General features: G+C 42.7%; 1 protein-coding gene and 1 long non-coding RNA gene across 3 annotated transcripts; one reads left to right on the top strand and one right to left on the bottom strand.

Annotated features, from left to right (window-relative positions):
• Window positions 1–2312: 2312 nt before the first annotated feature.
• LOC122159046 lies at window positions 2313–7746 on the bottom strand. Of its 2 annotated transcripts, XR_006168374.1 has the most exons (4): window positions 6758–7746; window positions 4199–4288; window positions 2591–4091; window positions 2313–2469 (listed from the first exon to the last, which is right to left on the bottom strand). It is a non-coding gene; the product is annotated as an uncharacterized LOC122159046 (long non-coding RNA). The 2 variants fall into 2 exon arrangements; XR_006168373.1 differs by having other exon boundaries at window positions 2313–4091.
• Window positions 7747–11068: 3322 nt separating this feature from the next.
• CCDC71L (coiled-coil domain containing 71 like) lies at window positions 11069–12972 on the top strand. The gene has a single exon (XM_042815778.1). It carries the CDS (start codon window positions 11198–11200, stop codon window positions 12059–12061), a length of 864 nt encoding a protein of 287 aa, XP_042671712.1. The 5' UTR covers window positions 11069–11197; the 3' UTR covers window positions 12062–12972.
• The last annotated feature ends 11137 nt before the right edge of the window (window positions 12973–24109 follow it).

Genomic DNA, 24109 nt, shown 5'->3' with positions numbered 1-24109 from the left:
AACAGTAGCTTTTGTCTATACTAGGAGCTGTGTATGTCCAAAAGGTATTCCCTTTGGATAAAAGAGTGAAAACTCTTTTACCTAGATTTTCTAGGTTCGTTCATCCTTAACATATCTATCTAGGCACATGCCATACTCTGAAGATAATACCTTTTTACTGTCCATAATTAAATGGTGCATTTCTGAATCAGAACCTGGAGATGTTACTGAAAGTGGACATAATGAGAGATTTGAAGAAAAGTATGAGCTCAAAAGTGACTTCTAGGAAAGGTAATGTACTGGAAAATAGAACATGAGGCGAGACTGGAGAAACTTGCACAGGAAACAAACTGGTTAGAATCATAGAATCCTAGAATGGCCTGGGTTGAAAAGGACCACAATGATCATCCAGTTTCAACCCCCTGCTACTGGCAGAGTTGCCAACCACCAGACCAGGCTGCCCAGAGCCACATCCAGCCTGGCCTTGAATGCCTCCAGGGATGGGGCATCCACAGCCTCCTTGGGCAACCTGTTATAGTGTGTCACCACCCTCAGTGTAAAGAACTTCTTTCTAATATCTAACCTAACCCCCCCCCCCTCTCAGTTTAAAACCATTCCCCCTTGTCTTATTACTATCCACCCTCATAAGTGGCCATTCCCTCTCCTGTTTATGTGCTTCCTTCAAGTACTGGAAAGCTACAATGAGAACTCCCTGGAGCCTTCTCCAAGCTAAACAAGCCCAGCTCCCTCAAACTTTCCTTGCAAGAGAGGTGCTCCAGCCCCCTGATCATCTTAGTGGCCCTCGTCTGGACCCACTCCAAGAGCTCCACATCCTTCCTGAACTTTGGGGCCCCAGGCTTGGATGCAGTACTGCAGGTGGGGCCTCACAAGAGCAGAGTAGAGGGGGACGATCACATCCCTCTTCCTACTGGCCACCCCTTTTTTAATGCAGCCCAGAACACAGTTGGCCTTCTGGGCTGCAAGCGCACACTGCTGGCTCATGTCCAGCTTCTCGTCCACCAGGACCCCCAAGTCCTTCTCTGCAGGGCTGCTCTCAAGAAGATCTTCCCCCAGTCTGTATAAATACCTGGGATTGTCCTGACCCAAGCACTGCACCCTGCACTTGGCCTTATTGAACTTCATTAGGTTTTCACGGGCCCACTTCTCCAGCCTGTCCAGGTCCCTCTGGATGTCTTCCCTTCCTTCCAATGTATCAACTGCATCGCTCAGCTTTGTGTCATCCACAGACTTGCTGAGGGTGCACTCGATGCCACTGTCTGTGTCATTGATGAAGATGTTGAAGAGCTCCGGTCCCAAGACCGACGCCTGAGGGACACGGCTTGTGAGCAGCCTCCACCCTGACACCGAACCACTGATCACAATCCTCTGGCTGCACGCGGCCAGCCAATTCCTAATCCATCAAACAGTCCATAATTCAAATCCACACCTCTTCAATTTAAAGAGAAGGATGTGGTGAGGGACCATGTCAAAGGCCTTGCAGAAGTCCAGGTAGATCACCCTTTCCCTGTCTACTGAAGCCATCACTCTGTCATAGAAGGCCACCAATAAGCAATTTGTTTACACTACAGATCTCTCAATTTCTGCTTTTTTCTGTTAATGGATGGAAGACGATTTAGAGACTGGTTGAAGGAAGTGTTCTTGATTGAAAACATATTTTATACTTGTGGTAGAGTTAATTTTGCTTTAGTCAGGACTTCTAGTGATTATCTATCTAACCTAGTCATAAAATTATTCTAAAATCAGTGGAGATAAATGGCTGAAATGCCCATATGCACCCTGACAGATAGCTTACATTAGACACACAGCAATTTGAAATGTGGCCAATTTATATTGCCATCATGCAAGCCAGTTCTGCCTCTGTAATCTACTTGTATTTCTCTGCTTATTTTCTAATCCATTCCTAATCTTTCCACTTTTCTGTAATTGGCCAGCTCTCCATCTTCACATATTCCAACCTTCCTAAAACAAGAGCATTCTGCTGGGAAGTTCCTGCCTGTGGGAGAGCTATTCTGTAGCTCTTTGCTTTGGTGAGAAAGACTGTAGATTAATTTTAAAATTTCATTCAACTACAGATTATATCTGGCAATTTTGAGTGGAACCATGGTTCAACTATTCATTATCAATGTCTTTTACAGCAATCCTGGAATCTTGGCTTTTCATTTTTTTTCTGCTTCTTTCCTTACTTATTTTTCCTTTGCTTTCATTATTTATATGACATGTACATATGAAGATCTGCATAATATGATATTCACTTTGTAACTGAACCATTTCATTCTATGACCACTGTGAGGCAAAACAAGACATGCACCAAGCAAAGCAAATCTGTATTTTAATATATTAGTCACTGGAAGGAAGTGCTGCCTTTGGAAATACTGGCTCATTTTGGCAGGAAGCAAATGAGCAGGAATTTCGGTGATTCAGCTTTCAGCCAGGGAGGGACAATTAAGGAGAACGTGGATTAGGAAGAAACTAGAAAAGAAAAAGAGAATACGATGAATATGGAAGAAAAAGCAGCTCTAATACACGTAATATGTTATTTTCAGAGTAAATGTAGTATTTCCCTGTTACGACATGTCCAACTCATCTTTACCGTCAGGAGATTTAAGATGTAGGCCTTCGTTTCAGGCAAGACTTGAAGTTAGCCTCTGGCATCTTCATTTACACTTCTAAATAATGGCCACTTTTTCAAAGGTGATGAGACATTTGCAGATCTCATTGCCTGCGAGGGGATAATGAATGGCTTAGGCCATGAATTGCAAATGTGCAGCACTGAGCAGCTCGCTTCAGACAAAGCATTCGAGACTTTAACTTTAGGCTCCTAGTGTCAAAAACTTAAGGCTCAAAATGCAGATGTAAGAAAAAGCTAATGGACAGTGAAAATGCTGGCTTAATTAGATGGCTATAATTAAACTCGTGCTCACCCTTATGCAGGTACTCTTAAATGCATGTAAGAATGGCTCATTGAGCTTAAATTGAATAGAAGCCAACATAAAATAAACTGAAATAAAATGCACATAAACTGGAGCAAATGTCCATACTAGGTTTTAGCATGGGTTTAATTTAATTAATAAAGATTAAAACACTACTATTTCTTATTTGGATGGACCTTCAAAAGGTAAGATTTAGTGTGGATCATTTGTTAACTTTGATGACTTTTTTCACTTTATAATGAAAGTTTGGAACGCTTGTATAAATAGGAAAATTCTCAGTGCAGTTGTACATTGATAGCATTGATAATAAGCCACTGTGGGAACAAAAATACTAAGTAATTCATTGCAATTCTGAAAGATCATTTTTAAATACTTGCAAATGAGCTATTCATCCACCTCCATCCTACTGGAGATTCATGAAGAATGAACTTACCTTGAATATCATTGACTTTTGAGGAGAGACTTAACAGTAATGCAGATCATGTAGAGGGCCAAGACCTCAGCTACCTTCACTCACTATCTCTCTGTTGAAATGAAGATTATCTGCAGCTGTGCAGTATCTTTTTTTTTTTCATCATAAAATGTACAAACTAAAAGCATCATTTTCAAAATATTCTTTAAGGTTCCCATTTTTATTCTTTCTTTAAATAATATTCTGAAAACTAGTCAAAATAATTAATGTGTTCCAATCATCTAATTTAGGTATTTATTTTGTGCGGAGGTGAATTCACAATAACTTTAAATTGATTAAAAGGAATGCTGCCAATCGTTACTGAACCTCAATTTAATAGAATGTTTTGAAAATGAATACCAATCACAATCCAGGGTTTTTGATCTAGAATTGCACCAAATATATGAAATATATGGAATATTTTTCAAATAAATGCATGAAACACGGTAAGTGTATTCTGTGTATATAAGATCATACATCCACAAATAACATGAGCAAACGTCTGGCAGGTTTTACGTCGAGAAAGGATCTCAGACGAGTCACACAAGCCGACGCCAGGCGTTTTAACTCGTTTCCTGGCTCTGTCACGTCCGTGAGCGCTCTCCCAGCTCTGCACATCCCCGTGCCGTGCTGCAGTGGGGGCAGAGGTCCCTTAGCAGGAGCAATTTGGGGGTAAGCAGATCATCCTTCCAGGCTTTTGAAGTCCATGCCTAACTCAAAGCACAAAAGAGAAATTCAAAATGCTAACAACCAACATCTGCATAATAATTGAGGGCTTACAAGCTTCACTGAATCAGAGATCAAGACTCTTTCGTACCTCAGGCTCCTGAAGATCACCCCTCTGCCCCATGGAAGTGCCAGGGCCGAGTTGGCACGAGATCCGCATGTACACTTCTTAAAACAAGCACTGCCGGCAGAGAGGAGGGCAAGGTTCATGTGGACGAAGAAAACAAACTAGAGGAGCCTAAGACGTGTCGAGTGACAGTGAAAAGCTGCTCTAAGCATCCATTTAATAATGCCGAATCCCTATGACATAAAAAGCTGATCCAGCTTGAACTCCCTTACTCTACTTCATTCAAAGCATTTTGAAGGGCAGCTTTCTCTCCATGGGCTTTATGCTGGATTGCCTGTCACAGCCTCTGCAGTCCAGAATAAAACATAAACCCAATATAAACACTGTGTTATATCCCGTGGCTAATTCAACGAAAAATCAATTCTACAGCCTGGTACTTTGGCATCGCACATCTGGAATAAAGGAAAGTGGAAGTATAGACTGGAGTGTATCAGGAAAAGAATTCTTAAATTGACATGAGTGGTCAGTGCTGAAACAGGCTGCCCAGGGAGGTGGTGGAGTCACTGGAGGTGTTCAAGAAACGTTTAGACGTTGTACTGAGGGACATGGTGTAGTGGTGGTAGGTGGATGGTTGGACTGAGCAGTGCTGGAGGTCTTTTCCAACCTTGGTGATGCTATGGTTCTGTGATTCAATAACATGTGGCATCAAAGATAAGGTCTTTAAATAATTCTTAGCAGACTTCAAACATAGTCTGTGTTGAGACAAGGGAGTGAAATTCACATTTGATTTAACAGTCTCAGTACTTTAAATAGTACTGAGCCTCAGGAAATGCAGTGTGACCAACATTACAGAATGACATGGTCTGTGATGCGTGAGAACCATGTTCTTGAGCAATGTATTTCTTACGCTGGAATTGTATTCAAAAAGTATTACTAGACTGATTTGTTATCTACTAATTTTACACCGTCGGTAACATACATTTTCAGATTAAAACCACACCGGTTGGTTGTGTATGGGTCTTGTTGAAGGATATGCTGCAGGACTGTATTTTTGACAGAAAGCAATAGGAAAGCAATAGGAAAAAAAAAAAATAGGAGAATGTTCCTGCATGCATTTTACCATTGGTAAAGAGAAGGGGGGAAGAAAATGAAAGACAAACAAAAGCAAACTAAAAATCAAAACAAAGGAAAAAAATACAAGGAAATAAATTGTTTGCCTTTTGGAGAATTGTTGAGGTCAGCAGAGACGTCTGGTGAAGATCTAATCCAGGCACATCAGCCCACAGCCCACACGGCCCAGCACAGCTCGCACTGTGGCCACCCCCCACCCCATACTGTCCTGGCAGCAGCTCTGCCCCACCGAGCCGCCTGGCCCTCAGCACCAACCCAACACTGGTGTCCTGTTGACTCCATCTGGGCTGAAACCAGGGCTGCACTGCAGTGCCAACTTAAGCTATAGCAAATATGTTTATGGATTTTGATACATTGACTAAACACAGTCCTATAAACAGCAATATGCAGTTGTGCTTTCCATTGTGGTAAAGGTATTTGAGAATAGGTTTCAAGAGTGCAAAAAAAAGCACCAATTTTTTTTATTTATTTGTGACTCCATTTTCAGCTGACATAAATACATTATTTGATGGTTTTCCAGTGGGATGTTGATAGAGTTGAAGTAAAAAATTTGACCATGTCTGTCTACCAAACTTTCATAAGCCCTCTGTTACCAAAGAGAAATATTGCTCACTTCAGAGCCATGCCTTATTTGTGTCATTTGGCAGTGAGTACATTAGTGAAAAATTATTTTGAAGGATGAAGTATAGGAAGAGTAAAATTTTATCAAAAATCCCTACTGAGCACCTTGAGAAATCGCTGAATTGCAGCAACTGTCATCAAACCAGACTACTGTATTAGTTTCACAGAAACAAGGTCAAATATCTCATCAGCTTTTTATGTTTTGTTGCTCTTTTTTTAAATACATTTTAATAAAAAAACATTAAAAAATCAAATAAGTTTTGTTACTTATATATATATTATCTATATTATATGCTTATTGAGAGCTGCTCTGAAAGTAATGTCTCGTATTTTATGACACGAACCTAACATTTTAGACTAAGAGTCTATTATTGATTGTCAAGACTGCAGTGACCACCAGTACAGCATTTATTAATAGCAGGACAATGATTATATTGATGTAGTTCATAAGTGTTATGTGCAGCATATAGAGATTACTCCCAGAACGTGGAAACAAACATTAAACAGCATCTGGTGAAAGATCTAAGAGTGCTTTCTGTATGACAAAGCATGCTTCTTGGTGCATTTTTATGTTCACTATTGCTTGAGGGATTTTTTTTTTTTTGATGTATTGAAGTCTTTTGCTAAAACAGATATCTTTTTTCTTTTTTTCCCTTTTTTCCTCCAAACATTATTGTCAACAAATGCTATTGAAATAAAATGCATTAAAAAAAAAATCTTTTCTTCCCTCTTGCACCTAGTTACTCACCATTTTGAAAGAGCGTGTACTGAGGCTATGAACAAAATGGAAAACGAACATGCAATAATCATAACCAGTGGAATACCCTTTACCTCAGGCTCTGTCCTTGCAGGGGCTTCTTCCTGGCCATGGGTCCTGGCAGCCAATGGACTTTAAACTCTGCACTCCTTTCTCTGAAAATGCTTCATTGCTTTTCAGTTCTAGAATATCTTCTTCCAGCTGTTGCACCAGTAAGGCACTGGGAAATAAATGCTACATTTTACTGTTGTGGTTGCCCTCTTCTCTTTTCCTATCAGTCTGTAGAATAGAATGATGGCCAGCTCCAGAGTTCACCTGGTCTGGTGGGCTGTCTGTTAGGGGCCAGAAGAGGTGGGGTAGGGAGAGAGTGCAAGAATGGGCCAAACACTGAGGATTCCTTCCCTGATGCAGTCTTCCCTTCTCGCCTAGCCGTTGTCTTCCAGGCTTTCCAAGACCAAGGGGATCGTCTTGGTTTTTGTGCAGAACAGGATCTTTGCCTTCTCCTCATGTCTTCCACTCGTTCATTGCTTTGAATGGTGAGCTCTGTAATATTTGTAAACCCTTGTCAGTGAGCTCATCTTTATATTCAGTACTGCGGTACAAGTTTCCAAGTTGGCACCCACAACTTTGCTGGAAAAGGAACTCCACAGAGTAATTATGAGTCATCTGAAAAAAGTACCTTTTTGGTTATTTAAAAAATTTTTGCTCTACAGCTTCATGTACTTCTCTTTCATTCTTAGATTATGAAAACTAAGACATAATAACTTACAATCTTCTTTGTACTATCACAGTTTTATAAACCTTTATCGTACTCCCTCTCAACCATCTGGTTTTTCAGACTGAAGAGTCTTAGCTTATTTAGTCTCTCTTCATAATGAAGAGAAGCCGTTCCATATTTCTGCTCATCTTAGTTGCCCTTCTTTGTATCATTCTGTATCCTTTTAGAGATGGCAGGACTACAAGCACAGATCTGTGGAGGCAAAATGGACTTGTATTCAGCAGTGCTGTTTTCTATTTTGCTTTCTTTCCCTTCCAGAGAAATTCCTAACATCTCATTTCCTTTTTTGACAGCAACTGCATCAGCAATTTTTTTTAAAGTACACATTGTGATTCATATATATGTATAGAAGAGCAACTGTTTTTTTTTAATAACTGAGACACAATTCTTATAAATCCCTTGCTTTTGTCTTTAATGAAAGTGCTTTCAGGAATTTTGCCAGTGCTTGTCTGGGGACAGCTCAGAACAAGGAACCTGATGACTGCTGGATAACACCTGAAGTTGAGCTGCAAATGTATGTGGACTTGCATGGTCACACAAGGTCTCCCAGAAGTGCGCTAAAGATATTTAAGAAACAAAGTGACTGAAGCAGAGCACTAGCTAATACAGCCTCTCAAGAGCAGAGGAAAAGATTGCAAGAAAGAGTGATCATTTTTAGGGGTGTTGGACAGTCCTTGCTGTCTAGGTAGAAGAGCATGAGTATGTTAGAGAAAAATCCCCAGCAGCATAAGACTTAATATCCAGGATTTTCGGGTAAATCACCATGACTCAAAGCTCTATGTGATCATGTGTACAGATAACATTTTAGTAGTTAGCAGCACTGTTTGATACTAGGCAGGAATTATTTATGAAATAAAACATTAATGCAATAGTTCATCAATTTATACTTTTGTTTCCCATTCTTAAGAATTCTGTAAAGAAATTCTAGTGAATAAATAGAATGAAGATTACTAGATTTTTTCTTCTCTGTTTTGGTGTAGACATTCAATGTATTTGTAGAATAATGATTGTTAGAAACTAAGAAGATCTACAGAAAATTAAGTAATTGAGTCCATACACGTTAGTCAAACTGTTTTAATCCATTTCTTCATTTTATTTCTCTGTTAAAGAGAGGCAATATTTGCTTACATAACTAGGAGTGCTGTGAGCGATAATTAATGCATATAAGCAGCAGTATGATTAAAGTGAAGAGCTATGTACTTCCAAAGGATTATTAATTTTATTATCATCATTAGTACTGCACTGAGCTATTGTAAATTGCTGAAAGAGCCAATTACTGTGGATTTTCTTGAGATGACTTCGTAAGGTATTAAAAGGAGGATGTTACACTGCAGAAATCTACAATGAAGTTGTCAAATTGAGATTACATTCTGTGCTGTAAAATGGTATCATCCATACCAGAAGCAAAAGTAATTTGTAAATGCTGATTAACACAAAAACATGCTCATCTATCTTTTAACTTATACAGTGGCTCCTCCCCTGCTTGCTGAAAATCTCTATTAATGATTTTGAGTCATAAGCCAGAAGTGTAATTTCAGGAAAAAGGCTATGGCCAATGACCTTGGCCAATAGCCAATAAACAACTGGATTTCTGAAGTTTAATGAGGGCATACTGACCAACTGAGCAGCTGAATCTGACAGCGTGAAAGCTCTCACCACTGGGAATGCTTATGCCAGCTCCTGCAGCCCAGAGGGTGGTGAGCTGTGGCTATCCCATGGCTGTGACCAGGCACTCGTGCTAGAGAGGGGAGGAACTGCAACACAGCTGGATAAGAGATGTGTGGTCCTAAGGCTTCCAGCTATGGCTTCTTATCCCTCGCTTTGTAGCATATGTCCCTCAGGTAAAGCAGTCTGCTGGCACGACTGAGCTCTGAAATGAGCTGTGGAATAAATCTGATTAAAAACGGCACCAGCAACTATTGTTTGGGAAAGTGTATTTTAAAAAAAATAGATCATTTATAAAGATGTTTTGGAATATGGCTAAATCTCAAGTCTGTCTCCATGAAGATTTAAAATAGTTTTGTCAAAATCTACTTTAAATGGCTATTTGGATTAATATTCTTGAGTTTCCCGTGAGCACAAGTCAAATTATACCGTGAAGAAAAATTCACTTATTTCCACTGGCAGTAAGTAATAATTTCTTATACATAATTTCTGCCTCTTATTTGAGTAGCTACCCAGACATTCCAATTTAGTTTCTTGATGAGTTGAGAATAAAAGATTTCCCTATTCTAAACTGAGAAATTAATTACAGTATAAAGACTGTCTATGAAGAGAAATACTGTTATTCTTCATCCTTTACCAATGCTGAGAGAAAGTAATTAGGAGTCTAATCAAACCCCATGCAGGGTTCGTAGGGAAGGTTAAACCACCTCTGACCTTGCTGCCACTTTACTTTTCTGGGTACTGGAAGGAGTGCTGATTTAATTGAAACAATCCAGGAACCTGACAAGACTCTCTTCCTGTGATAGCAATCTCTGAATTATTGGAAAATACCATTAAGGGAGACAGCGGGGTTTGTGGCAGCTGTCAAAGTTGTCCTACAAAGCTTCCAGCATAGCCACGCCATGCAGGAAGGTAGCATGGACTCATTCAGTTGGTGATTTTTAGAAAGGGCTCAGCCAAGCAAAGATTGTTCTTTTTTTCATGGGTTTCATTATCGGTCAGCTTTGCTGGGACATGAAGCCTACCTCAATGGTGCTGTATTTCAATGTCTTGATGATATTGTTGAGTTACTGACCAACAGCATCACATTAAAACTCTTCTGCAGCAACAGGATGAATGTAATTAATGTTGGGTGATCATCACAACATGTCTATTCACTCATTTCAGGCCAGACTGGACATCTTGGAATTCAGACTGGATCTACATTAAGATTTCTTTATTGTGAGGGTGGGCAAACACTGGAATGGGCTTCCTATTGAGGCGGCTGATGCTCAAAAGGCATTTGGCCAACATCCTCATAAATACGCTTTAACTTTTGGGTAATGCTGAAGTTTGACAAGACTTGGTGATCTTTGTAGGCCACTGCCAAATGAACAATCCTACTCTGCTCATTTTGTTATTTTCTTCTGCCTTTCTTCTCCCTTTGAGGGATTCGATGGAAACCTCTAACCCTAAACCCCTACTTGAAGACATTTTGAGGAAGCAAACACCATCCACACTGCTCTGTGAACCACCCTGCCCTTGCAGCATGTGGCAGAGAGGCCCCACCTTCACGGCCAAGTCTGTCGGCCCACCTGCAACCTCAAAGCCGCCAGAACCGCGCCCTAAGGGAAGGGGCTGCCAACTGGGCCACCCTACTGGACGCAGGGTTGGAAACGATGGTGCGATGAAGCCTCCCTTGGCCCATTGGAGCCAGCCAGAGCAGCGGGAAGCCCCAGGGCCCAGCGCAGCCCAGCGCCCGGCCACGGGTGGGCGCTGCCCAGTGGGCGGCAGCCCCCGGCAGCCCCTCGCGCCTCCACCGTGGGTCTCCCGCGGGGCCCCCGCAGCGCCCCCAACGGCCGCCTCCAAGTGCGGAAGGCGGAGCTCGGCCCCCGCGACGCGTTTCAAACGGGCGAACCGTCGGGCGCGGAGGGAGGGCGGGCCGGAGCGCAGTCCCCGCCTGGGAGTTTAAAGCGCCATTTTGTGCCGGGCGGCGGATATCGATCGTAGCTCCCTGTCGGGCGAGCGGCGGGGCGCTCGGCGCCCGTCCTCTGCCCTTCTCCGCGCCTGTTTCCCCCGTCCCTCCGCTCCCATGACCCGCAGCAGGAAGCAGGCGGCGCTGGAGAGAGGAGCCGGCAAGATGAACCCAGAAGCGGGGAGCGCCGCGGAGGGGACCCGGGCGGCGGCGGCGGCGGCAGCGGCGGGGGCAGCCGGGAACGGAACGGCGCCCGGCGCCTGGGGGCTGGAGGGGGATTCGGAGAAAGTTGTATACTCGCGTTCGCAGGTCTCCTACGCCGGCACCAAGGCGCTGGGCGACGCCCTCAAGCTCTTCATGCCCAAGTCCACCGAGTTCATGAGCTCCGACTCGGAGCTGTGGAACTTCCTTTGCAGCCTCAAGCACGAGTTCTCCCCGGTCATCCTCCGCAGCAAGGACGTCTACGGCTACGCCTCCTGCCGCGCCGTCGTCCCCGACCCGCCGCCGCCCTCGGCCGAGCGGCCCCGCCACCGGCCCGGCAAACGGCGCCTCCCGCCCGCCAAGCGCCGGGCCGCGGTCACGGGCGGCTCCGCCAAACGGCCCCGGCGGCGGCGGCGGCGCCGCAGGAGGGCGCAGGGCTGGCGGCACCGAGCGGCACCGGCGGCCGATGGCACCCACGGCGAGGAGCGGCTGGAGGCGGCGGCGGGGCCGCCGGGCGAGGACGAGGCTGAGGCCGAGGACAGTGAGCGGGGCGGCCCGGCCGAGCAGGCCGCCTGGAGGCAGCCGTTCGGCGGCAAGTCGCTGGAGGAGATCTGGAAGGCGGCCACCCCTCGCCTCACCACCTTCCCCACCATCCGGGTGCGCGGCGGCGTCTGCAACTGGCGCAGCGTGGAGGCGGCGCGGCGCCGGGCGCAGCGGATCCTCGGCGTGGACCTGTCGCCCGTGGTGCGGGTGCGCCGCCTGCCCGTGGCGCCGTCCTGAGGCGGAGGGAGGGGAGGGAAGGCCGGCGCGGACAAAGAGACCAATATCAGTCACCTGTTTACATTGCTTTTGTCTGGATCATGTTCTTCTGCTGCACTTTACGGCTCGCTAGAATCGGGGCCGGGGCGCAGGGCCCCGGGCGGGCGAGGGGCCGGCTGCGGGTACCGCGCGTGGGGACCAAGTTCCGCTTCCACTTCTCCCATCGGGCTACCTCACTGGTCCAGAAGTCCACCCAAGAAGTTGTTTTCCAAAGGAACTTAACTTTCATGCTTGTATAATAAAGCACCATCCGATTCTCGTTTCCCCCCCTCCCCCTCCCCCGCCCTTTTCTGATGGATTATGTATGCTTTGTGGTGTTGCACTAGTATGTGCTCAGGGTATTTTGAATCCCAAGCATTCCCAAGTTTCAGTTCACTCTGACCGAGGATGCGTTAAGAATGGAGGTTCAGGACTTGTGGCTGTTCTTGATGGTGCAAAAACTTTTTTTTTTTTTTTTTTTTTTTTAAAATTTCATGGGCTTAGTGATATATACAGATGTATTGCTCAGTATAATTGTTACACTTTTGTATCTAAAGTCATTTTTAAGGTTTTCTAGTTGAACTAAGTATTTGTTTCTATTGAGCACCTAAAGATAGAATCATGCTGATATTTTATAAACATGTTTACTTTAGGGAAGCTCATTTGGTCAACCTAAGTGAACTTAATAAAAGTTAAAGAAAAGTGATGTTTCAGTTCAATGAAACTGGACTGCACAGAGGTGGGTTCCTTGCTGGAGTCTGCCGTGTTTGTACTTAACGGAGGCTCTGTGGTATCCCCAGTAAACAAGCTTAGAGCTGGTGAAGAGTGTAACTATTCAAATGGAAGCATAGGTGTCTGAAGGTGAACTGTGGTACATGTAATGTTGGTGTTAATGGCAAAAAAAAGAAAGAAAAAAAAAAAGACTCAGTACCTGGTTACTTCTTAACGAAATAGCACTGGTGTCAAACCTGGGGCTGTTAGATGACTGATGGTAGATAACCATATCGTTGTAATTACTTGCACATAATTATTTTTATAAATCTCTCCTGGGCTTCATAGTGGACTGTGGTGTAAAACTCTAATGTGGTTTAACCACTTGAACAGAAAAATTACATCTTGCTATTCTGTGTGGTGGGCAGTCCCTCTTTAATCTTGGTGGTTTTTTGTTTCTGTTTTTTTGTTGTTGTTGTTGTTGGTTGTTTGTTTGTTTTTTTGAAGGGCTTTTCCTGGTTCTTGCTCATTGCTGTTGGTGTGTAAGAAGCAAAGGTGTAGATTTTCTTCTGCTTGATGTTTTTTTGAGTTCAGGAGAAGTGTTTGGTGAGAGACAGTTTATGTTCTTTGTATCCTAGCGAGCAAGGAACTTCTCAGTTTCCATAGTGGAATGAATGACTTCACAATTTGTTTATGGGATGGTTTAGCAACTTAAAATTTCTTTCCTGATTGCTGTTGACTCCTTGTTGCCTGCTGTTGATGGGAGTAGTAAGACAGCTAGACGCGTAGAGGTAGTTTGTAAACTTTTAAGTACTAACCTGAAGCAACCAAATTCTTCTAAAACTTATTTATATTGTGTAGTTTTTACTTAGCAAAGCTGTGAAGATCTTATTCTTCCAAAGTAACCATCTGTTCTATAACCATTAAGTTTTGAAATCGTTTACATAACATTAGACTGCCTGCTGATGGCTGCAGTAGTGCCACGTCAGATTTCAGAAGGGAACTAGGAAATGGAAGTTCAAGGGTGCATATTGTTATGCTGTTTCTCTGGCTATAATGCTTGCTTAAATTTAGAGGCAAAGTTGTGTTGATTTAAAACTCAGTATGACAAACTGCCTTGTGACCAAATGCCAAGTATTTCAGTTTTGACATTCACTTCAGAAGTGCTAGCTAAGAAGATTGTTACTGATACTTGAAGTGTCTAGTTGACTTCAATGAAGTTATGTTCCTACTGCTACATTGAATTATTTTGTTCAGTGTTCTTTTGAGAAATCTGGGTAGAGATAATGAAATTGAAGCAGCTGTCTTGTGCAGATTTTTCGCATAATTTGTAAACAGTTGTAGGACAGACTAGATTAGATGTCTGGGGCAGAGTGAAGGCTGCCAGAGGTAGGATATGGGAGATACTGTACTTTGTGCTGCCTTGTTTTGATGTTTATTCTGAAATGTTGTTTGTGGGTATGAAATACTGTGAAATAACATCACTTCTGTCGAGTGAGTCTTGTGTAAGCTGCGTGCCTACACAAGGTGTACTTCTTTTTCTCTTGGTTCTGCTTTGAATTCTTGGTTCTGAGGCAGCAGCTCTTTGGGGGGTATGCTATGTTTTGCAGATACTCTCTGAGGAAGTTGGATCAAAGATCTGATAGCTGCATTCACAAATTCTTAACTGAGTTATTTCTGTCTGCGAACTCAGTTAAGGGGGGAAATCTATAGTTAAGTTTTCTGGTAAATTAATGTGCTAAGATAGCAGAGGATCAGTGAAAGGAGGGACTGTGAAAGCTAGCAGCTTACAGGAGAGCTAACAGCTGAATTTCATGGTCATGTTTACAACAGTTTTGGCAATCAAGGGTAGGATTACCTGTGGTGTAGCTCTTCTCTTCCCCTCTCAAAACTGCAGTTCCTACCTACTGCTTTGTCTTGGTGCTCATCTGAGGAAGCTAATCTGAAGTCTGTTCTATTTTAGGTTTGTGCAGACTGATAATTGTTGGCTCTTTTTGGACCTCTTAGCTGCAGGCAAGAACTGAGGAAGTCAGACAAGAGTGTGCAAGACTTCTGCAATATTGAATTAGACAATTTTAAAATATAGAAGCATTGGGTTTTATTCTACCTGGTGAACTAATGACATTATTGTACTTTACAGATGCTGTTGGAGAAAGTATAATAGATTAGGTGGATTTCTGGTCTGACTCAACGTGGCTGTTTTCATACAAATCCATTATTATTTGAGAAGTGTGGTTTGCCTGATTTAATTCCGTGGCTTTCAGTATCCTCTCATAGATTCATAGAATGTCCTGGGTTGAAACAGACCACAATGATCATCCAGTTTCAACCCCCTGCTGTGTGCAGGGTCACCAACCACCAGACCAGGCTGCCCAGAGCCACATCCAGCCTGGCCTTGAATGCCTCCAGGGATGGGGCATCCACAACCTCCTTGGGCAGCCTGTTCCAGTGTATCACCACTCTCTGTGTGAAAAACTTTGTCCTAACATCTAACCTAAACCTCCCCGTCTCAGTTTAAAACCATTCCCCCTTGTTCTATCACTATCCAACCTCATAAATGGCCATTCTCCCTCCTGTTTATGTGCCTCCTTCAAGTACTGGAAAGCTACAATGATATCTCCCTGGAGCCTTCTCCAAGCTAAATAAGTTCCATTCCCTCAACCTTTCTTCATAGGCAAGGTGTTCCTGCCCTCTGATCATCTTAGTGGCCCTCCTCTGGATCTGTTCCAAGAGCTCTGCATCTTTCTTTTGCTGGGAAGCATGAAATGCATGCCCAGAATAAATTCAGCTTACAATGCCTAGTCTAGTTGAGTCAGCATGGCTGAGTTCATATTAAACAGGAGTCCTGTGGTAGCCTCTATTTGCAGACTTTTGCAGTAGCCAGTTCCTTCCCGTGTGAGCTCCCTTCATACAATGTCTTTGTGTACTCAAAGTTGTACTCTTTCCTTTACCAAAATGTGAGTTTTTATCCAGTCACTCCAAGGCTATTGAATTTCAGATTGCCACAATGCCGAAATGAGTTTTGTTACAGCCCCAGATGTCAAGGAGGGAGTTGAGATGTCCATTGTGTCTCACATATTGCTGAGAGTATACTCTGAATCCAAGAGGCAGTGAGTGCCTTCCTCTGTCATCATGCAAGTACATTTTTCAGGACTGAGGTGTGTGAAAGGAGAAAGCAGTGCCTTACAGACATTTTTCTCTGATGTTGCATAGAAGTTGTCACGTTTGAAGGATCACAGTGTATCGCTGTCCTTGAAGCCGTCAATTGCCAACCTGTAAACAACAAACTTTATGTACCCATGCCTCATGCAGAGCATCACTGTGTATACTTGCCAATGGCAAGACTTATGGTACTTGGATTTTGATCTGAATGTGTAGGGGATATTGTGTGTGTCTGTATTTTCCTTTATTCTTGCCTATCAGATGCAAGGAGCAAAGTAGTTTGTAGATGACAGATTTAATCCCAAATAACATTTCAGTTAACAAGGCAGAGTCCTGGACTCCTTGTGCTACCAAGAAGAGTTGATTTATGCTAATTTAAAGTTGATCAGTAGTGTAGTCTGAGTTCAAAGTTTGCATGTACAGGAAACCAGCACTGAAAACATCTATTTCTTTTTAGCCTGGTAGACTGGCACATCAAGAAAAATTTATTAATTGTATGCATAAATGAAACCTGTTGACTATAACTTGAACAAAATGCTTTGACTTCAGATGCTCAGTTTATGATGACATTTACAAATACAGGAAATCTGGAATCAAATTACTGTATTTACAGTAGATTTTAGACGTTACCCATGAAACAAGGCAATTAATATTAAGTAACATAGCAGGTAAGGAATCCTGGAACTCATGAGACCCAAATTCTGATACTCTCTTTGTCTCATTTGGAGGAGAATCTCTGAAGTGCCAAGTCGTGAAGACTGAGTTATAGCAGCTTAGACTGTTTCACTCTGTATAATAAAAAATCACTAAACTTGAAGAAATTCCTGGATATTAGTGAGTTTGTTTGTTTGGATGGTTCTTGTTGTTCCTTACACCTTGGTTCTTCATCTGGTACTTATTTTAGGTGAATGTTACTGCCCTAACAGTAAAGACAGACAGCTGCATTCCATAGTGTTCTGTGGTAGGACATCTGCTTAGGCAGTGACTCCAAATGTGTACTGCTCATGATGCTTTATTCCCAAGCTTTCAAGAGTCATCCAGTGGGTATGATGGTAATGGGACAGTGTAGGACAATGTTGAAATATTTCTCATCCCTAATCAAAGTAAAGCCATTTTTCCACATGTAAAAATAAAGTGTATGTCCTCAAAGTTAATGTCTAAATATCTTTGTAGGGCTATAAAAAAAATCTCTTAGTTATTTTGTTGTTGCTACCTTTTTCTTTAAGTAAAAAGGTCTGAAAATATTTCTGGGGTTGTTATCAAGAATGGAATCTCATTTATCCACTGATTTAATCATCCTGGAATCCTGGAATTCATGAGACCTTGATGTTATAGGACAAGGGAGAAACGATCCTTCATTCCTGTAGATCACTTTTGCTCTGATGGTGTGCAAATGAACCAAACAGGGGTTCCCTGTGCTCTCTGCTGGGATTTAAGAAAGCTCCCTTTCCAATTCTTTCAGGCTCCTTATTTGAGATTGTAGAAAATGAGATGTGGTAGTCTCAAAGTTAGAACATTGCCAACGGGAAAGCCCTATCCCTTTAACTGCTCTGATCAGTCTGTTGCTCTTTTCTCCCCATTGCTACTTCAGGAATGCACGCTAACTGCGATGTCCTCTTTTCTTAGACTGGTTTGGAGGAGAGAGCTGAACAGTCTAGAGGTCGTGGGGAGGGAAATGCATGCTCTTCAAGACAGCTTTTATTTTGGGGCGGTTGCGTGTTGACTGCTTCTTCCCACCTTCGCTCTTTACTGCGCTGTCAGGCACTTCTAATTACCTGTTGCTTTGCTCATGCAACTGAAAAAAAAAAAAAAAAAAAGCAAAATTACAGTGGATAGCAGTGAGGCAAAACTTGCAACAGTATTACCCTCATAGAAACTGGGCAGATTTACAAAAGATAGCGACTTGGCAGAACTGATTTAGAATTCAGTGGAATTCCAATGGTCAATGGCTTTGCAAAACTGTTAGGATATTCCAAACTTGTAAGGATACTGCCCCTGTGTGCCAAAAGTGAAGTCAGAGAGAAAGAAAGATGTGAAAAGAGAAAAAGGAAAGATTGGATCCAGCCAAAAGATAAGTCAGAGGCTGCGAGAGAGATGAGAAAAGGAGAAAAAGAGGAAAGATGCCATCACCTTTGGATCCAGCTATGGTCTCTGCTCACAGCCGTAGACCTCCAGCGGCAGGTGAATGTGCAGTCCTTCATGTTTGTGCCTTTTATAGTCTTGCTCACACATTCTCAGTCTGTTCTAAGACCTTTTAGGAGACTGGTAGAGCTTCTGAGCTTTCCCACTCCCTCACTGTCAGTCCCTCAAAGGTGCTCACTGGCCTTGCTGGGTAACTGTAACACCTCAGGGGCTCCCAGATGACTGCAGCATTTCCTTTTCTTGCCCTTTGAGACGTTAGCTCAGTCTTCTGCACGTGTCTCATACCCTCTAAGGCTATGTGCCTATTCAACTGCTGTGATGCGCGTGTGTTCTTGAAGGAGAGCATAAAGAGTGGGCTAGGAGATGGACTGAGTGGCTCTTGTCCTTCACACTACCCAAGCTCCAACACAGGAGTTCTAAACATTAGTGATTTCCTAATTATGCAGAGCTTATCTGTGTACAGCAAATACTACATTTTATAGAATTTATATATAATAATTTCTGATAGCTTGTGGTTTGTTCTCACAAAGCAGTTCTCTTTAAGAAGCTTTTATTCTAGTTTTTATTTGTCCGATACCATCATGTTTAAAATACACCACACATCTGCAAGCTATACAGGATCAGCAAAAATGTTTCAAGGCCACAGTGATTCTACCTACAAACAACCTTGAGTACTTCTAATGGTTATGCTATTCAGAAGACACTTTCTAGTAAGATCTCTGTGGATTTCTACCTTATGCAGAGTCCACTAATAAGTTGTGGCGTAATCTCCACTTAGTGCCTGCAGTCTTGGGAGGTGGTGAGGGGAACTGAGCTCTGCTTTTTCAGATATCTGATTTTTCTTTTTCCAGTAATAGTTTCAGAGAAGAAGCAACCACAGACAGAAGAACCACTGCTTTAGATGGAAGACTGGGAAGTGCCATTGCTGCTGCTGTTGACTGGCCTTCAGCAAGAGGGTCGATGAACTTGGACACAATTTGCCTTCCACTTAACTACTTTTTCCAGAAAGAAACATAGCACCTCTTCCTGTGAAGGCACAGAAATAGCGGCCTTTGGTGTAGCTGTAAATGTCAGGTGTGATTTTTTCGTAAAAATTCCCAGTATTTTGTACCTTTGCTTATACTGTGGTTAGACAGCGTTTCTTTTTATTCCTCTAAGAAACCCTAAGGTTAAATCTTTAAAATGCTGCCCACACTCTTTTTTCTTTGCAAAGATGCATCCATTGCTCAGGAAGTTGTGCTTGTAGAACACAATAATTTAGGCTGAAAGGGACTGACAGTGGTTACCTGTCAACAGCATCCTCCATAAGCAAGCACAGATAAAAGGTGTCTTGAAAAGTGGTCCTTCAAACACATCCTAAGTACTCTACTTATAAAGACAGAAGAAATAAGGAAATAAGTAATCACAAACAAGAGCGCAAGGAAAAAATCTTGGGCTGAAACCCACAATGAATGAACAGATAAGGTTTCAGTCTTCTATGCTACAGAAGCTGTACATTGTGGCAGAAGTGTAATTTGGAGCTTTTTATTGTCTTTTCTTGGATGATTAAATTAATGCTCCTGAACAGAAATGTCCCAATACTTCTAGATTCTAGATAAATGGGAAAGGCTAGAAGAAAAAGTGGAGGAAATTTTGAACAAGTTCTGCTTTTTGAAATCATTCCATCTACTTGATTGCCTTTGCTTCAAATTCCAGCCTTTCAGCCTTTGTAATCTGACAAAATTCCCTAGTGCAATGAGTTGTGCCTCAGAGAATATACCCTAGCTGCTCTTAAAGCACATGATATTTGAATACTGATTAGATCTGTCAAATGTGCTCATTTATTAGCAAGAAATAATGGTCCTTTATGTAACAACTATGCATAAATTACTTTGATCTGCATATAAATTTCACCTCATTGTCCAGTATCTAATGAAAGCTATTTCATCTAGCTTTCCACTAGACCAGGTGTCTTAAATAATCCCCTGATGTTTGTATTCTTCTGAATTGGCTCAGCCATTTTGTCATTATCCATTTCCTCACCTCCAGCTTCCTTTTCCATTTTTTCCAAAGCATGTAAGAGTCTTCCGGAATGCTTTCTATTAAAAAAAAAAAAAGTTGCAGTCATGTTGATCATGTCCCATTTGGAACCATTTGAATGAAACAAAACCTCAAGGCTTTTGGTGAGCTGCCTGCAATTATCTTCAAAAATAAAAGTTTAACTTAGTGAAAAAAATTCTGTTTAGAAAAAAAGGAAAATATAAAGCAGACTCTTTCTCCCCCCCCCAACCCCCCCCCCCCCCTCCCCCCCCCCATGATATTTCTGGTCATTTTAATCAAAACTTTTTTTTTTTTCAAAAAATATTTCATTAAATATTTGGAAAATTTGTAATTTGAGAGAAGTATAAAAGGTAACAGGAAAGTGGAAGCTGTTTAGCTATTTCTGAGCACTGAGTACTCTTATTTTCAGTGATTTTCTCCATTGCTTTCTTGAATTAAATACCTATCCTAGGATTTTGTGGGTACCTACCTACATAAATCACTGGTCAGGTGAGCTGGTCAGAGGAGGACTGGCTGGGAAAGAGGGTCTTTGTATTAGGCACACCTCTGACGTACATGGTAGGATTTAGATCACCTTGTCCTACCTTTTCATGTTTGACATCCCCCTTCTTTCAAGTCGCTCTTTCTCCAAATGAAATCTGTCTGAAACCTGGGTCTGAAAAGCTGGTACTGTACTGCACTGCACACTACACAGGATTTTCTCTGGGGTGCTGGGTGTAAAAAACCCAGCAGTTCAGAATTGCAGCTCTCCCTCTTGCCTCATTAGAATGCTGCATAATATCAGGAACACTAGACAAGGAAATAATATATCATGTCAGCAATGTTGCTAATTAATGTGTAAATCACTTTGCTCACTTTTCTCCATCACAAGATCTGCTAAAAAAAAAATAATCAAAAGATTTAAAAATTATATATATGCCTGCAACTTTTGTGAGTCACTAAATTTCATGCTTTTCAAGATTTTCTTTACCTCCGAGAACAGAATCTCATTTTAATTTTGAATGATAGACAAGTTTTCTCAGTCTAGGAATGGGGACAGTATGAAAAACATCAAATACCATGATGCTGGCAATAAAATCCCAAAGAGTTGGCAGTCGTAGGTCAGAGAAGACAAGGCTTGGGAGGGAGCCAGAGCCTGCCTGTGAACAGCAGCAGCAGGCTGGAGACAGCTGTCTGGAATCTGTCTGGGCAGCAGGCACCCCAGGAGATGAGAGAGTCATGCAGGGAAGCAGCTTTTTGCTGCTATGGGAGCCATAACATTAGAGCTTGTTTCCACTTACAGAGGTTTCCTGTTAGAACTACAACTAGCAAACCCTGCCAATGAAGACGAAAGTTAGACAGCTTCCCAGAATTGAACTACATGCACAGAAAGGAGTTGCTGCATGTATAAAAGCATCTATATTATAGGTTTTGTTGGCATGGTTATGTGGTTTGAGAATGGGTGTTGTGTTTTTTAAACTGATGAAGAGCAAAGCTTTAGGAAGCGGGCAGGAGAAAGGAGCAGCAAGGGGAGCCACAAGTTGCATGTCTCTAGGCATGATCATTAATAATTGCAAGAGCAGTCAGACCAAGACTCCCCGGGTCTTTGGAACTGTGGGGAGGTGAAGACAGCTGTTGTTAACAAAGCAGTCTTCTGATACTCCCGTAAGAGCTGGGAATACTCATGGGAATTTATCATAATTGTAGGGTTACAGAGCCTGGAGCACTTTTCTGTTTCTGGACAATTTGTGCACATAAGTCCCATCAAACACATGCATCGTGATAGCTAGCTGGAATGTGGATCTGAGAATGTTTTTAAGGTGTTCAGTCACATTATCTGTCCATCTTTGATTCATCTTGGTAGCTACAGTCTAAAGATAAATAATCTGGGTTGAGATCAGGCATACTTAAGCTTTAGAACATCCCTTGTTGGATCACTGTAATTCATTCCAGTGTCTATGGATAGTAGATGAAGGAAAGATTGGATCCACGTGTTCCAGTGGGGCCCTGGGCTCCACCAAGGAGCTATGCAAGGACACCAAGGAACATGGTACTGGTCCTCTCCCCACTCTAGCTGGAGGCAGGAGGTGATAAATGCTCACCAGCCCCACAGAGCAGCTGAATGCTGGAGCCATCACTGTGCCTTTCAAAATACCACAGAAACGGCAGCAGAGCTGTGGCTGCATCCCAGGCAGAATATATGTTCCCATAAAACTCAGCTTACGAGCTCTTACCACTATCAAAAACCACTGGAATGTTAAAACACCTTGTTACTAGTGGCAACCATTTTCTGCTAGTCTAATTTTTGTCCTTTCGAGGAGTGGGAGGAGATCAAGTCGCATTTCTTGTTTGCTTGGGAAGCTGCAGTGTCCTTTGCTTTGCCCTGCATGTCAGCCCTCCCTCAGCCTCCCACAGTCTGTGGGCAAGGATTTACAAGTTCAGCAGCCCCTGGGTGAGGGGTTTTTTTTCTCCTCTCTGTCATCTGGACTTTCCCCAGAGCACAGCAGGGCCTGCAGCTTGTCCTATCAGCACCTCTCGTAACAAATGACTTACCTGGTCTCGTTGTCTCTGCAGAATTATTTTGTCTGGTTGGAAGATAAACTTTGTGTTTTCTAAGGATAGATGCTGGGCAGATGTTCCAGAGGGAAAGCACCGAGCAGCAGAGCAAGTAAACCAAAAGAGTACAATTTTGTGATAAAACAATGTTTTCATGTGCCCATCTGAAATAAAATTGTCAGAAATGGAGATCAACCTGTTTCCCCCTACCTGTCTTATTGTTCCAACTCTCAGGGAACAGCCTGAGGACTCCTTTTCTACAGGGCTCTCAGACATAAAGTACAGGGCCTATTACGTCTTTTGAGAAAGTCCTGGCCACTTTGTAGGTCTCAGGCCAAACCCACCAAACCTCGCCATCTAATGTGTCCAAAGAGCTCCTGGAAGGCTGTGTTACAAGGAGATTATATTATTTCTGTGTGACTTGCCAGAGACTTTTCAGCTCTTGCCTCCTGTAGCCTGCTGCTACAATAAACTGGAGTCCTGTTGCTTAGGCAGAATTTTGCATAATTGAAAGGATTTGGAGATAGCTGTGGGAAGGCACTGAGTCCTGAGCTCTGCTGGAGATCTTAGTGACTTAAAGCATTGAAGTGACAGAATTCCCATTTCAGGTTGATATGTATTAATACCAAGGGTGAAAAGTGAGGTGCCTGGCAGATAAAAACATTTTAAAGCTTGAAATAAAATTAGTTACTGGGAGCTGTGGATATATTACCTTTAGCTGCAGAGCTTTTACACTCATACATGAACATTTTGATTGTAGAATAATAGAATCATCAAGGCTGGAAAGATCACTAGGATGATCTAGTCCAACCATCAACCCATGCCCATGACTGCTGTACACCATGTCACTCCATGCTACATCCACCCTTTTCTTGAACACCTCTAGGGATGGTGACTCCACCACTTGGCCAGCCTGTTCCAATGCCTCACCACTCTTTCTGAGAAGAATTTTTTTTCTTATACCCAACCTGAACCTCTGCTGCTGCAAGTTGAGGTCATTATCTCAGGAAATTAAGGTTTACCCATCTCAGAGATGGCAGAAAGCATGAAGCTTTGCTGAGGAAATCCTGGAACACCCCAGAGGTTCATCCAGCTCTATGGCCTTGCTGCCTGCCCTCTGACTGCAAGGGCTGTTCCCTCTGAACTCAGCCAGATCTGCTCCCAGCAGGATGCTGTGAGATACCCCACAGAACATATGTGAAGCTTTGTGGGACAAATTTCTTCCTAACACTGAGTACATGCAAATGTTTTTCATCTACTCTGGCCTTGTGTCCAGCATCAGCTGAGGTTGTGGCATCTGGTTTCATAGATGAAAGCAAAATTATTCAGAATAAATGTGCAACTCAAAGTGCCATACCTGCAAATCTTTAACAAGGGACCTTTCAGCTTTTCTGCCCATCCATAATCGTGGCCTTTCTCTGTTGAAACTGCAAATTTTCT

This window comes from Centrocercus urophasianus, unplaced genomic scaffold, assembly GCF_019232065.1.
Source record: "Centrocercus urophasianus isolate 14NV4802_14NV808 unplaced genomic scaffold, USGS_Curo_1.0 seq_15, whole genome shotgun sequence".
NCBI classification, from domain to species: domain Eukaryota; kingdom Metazoa; phylum Chordata; class Aves; order Galliformes; family Phasianidae; genus Centrocercus; species Centrocercus urophasianus.
The sequence above is the reverse complement of the archived record's forward strand: the minus strand, read 5'-3'. Positions and strand labels throughout refer to the sequence as shown.

Excerpts from the sequence above, each read along its gene's own strand:
- CCDC71L (XM_042815778.1), top strand. The coding sequence starts at position 11,198 with ATGACCCGCAGCAGGAAGCAGGCGGCGCTGGAGAGAGGAGCCGGCAAG.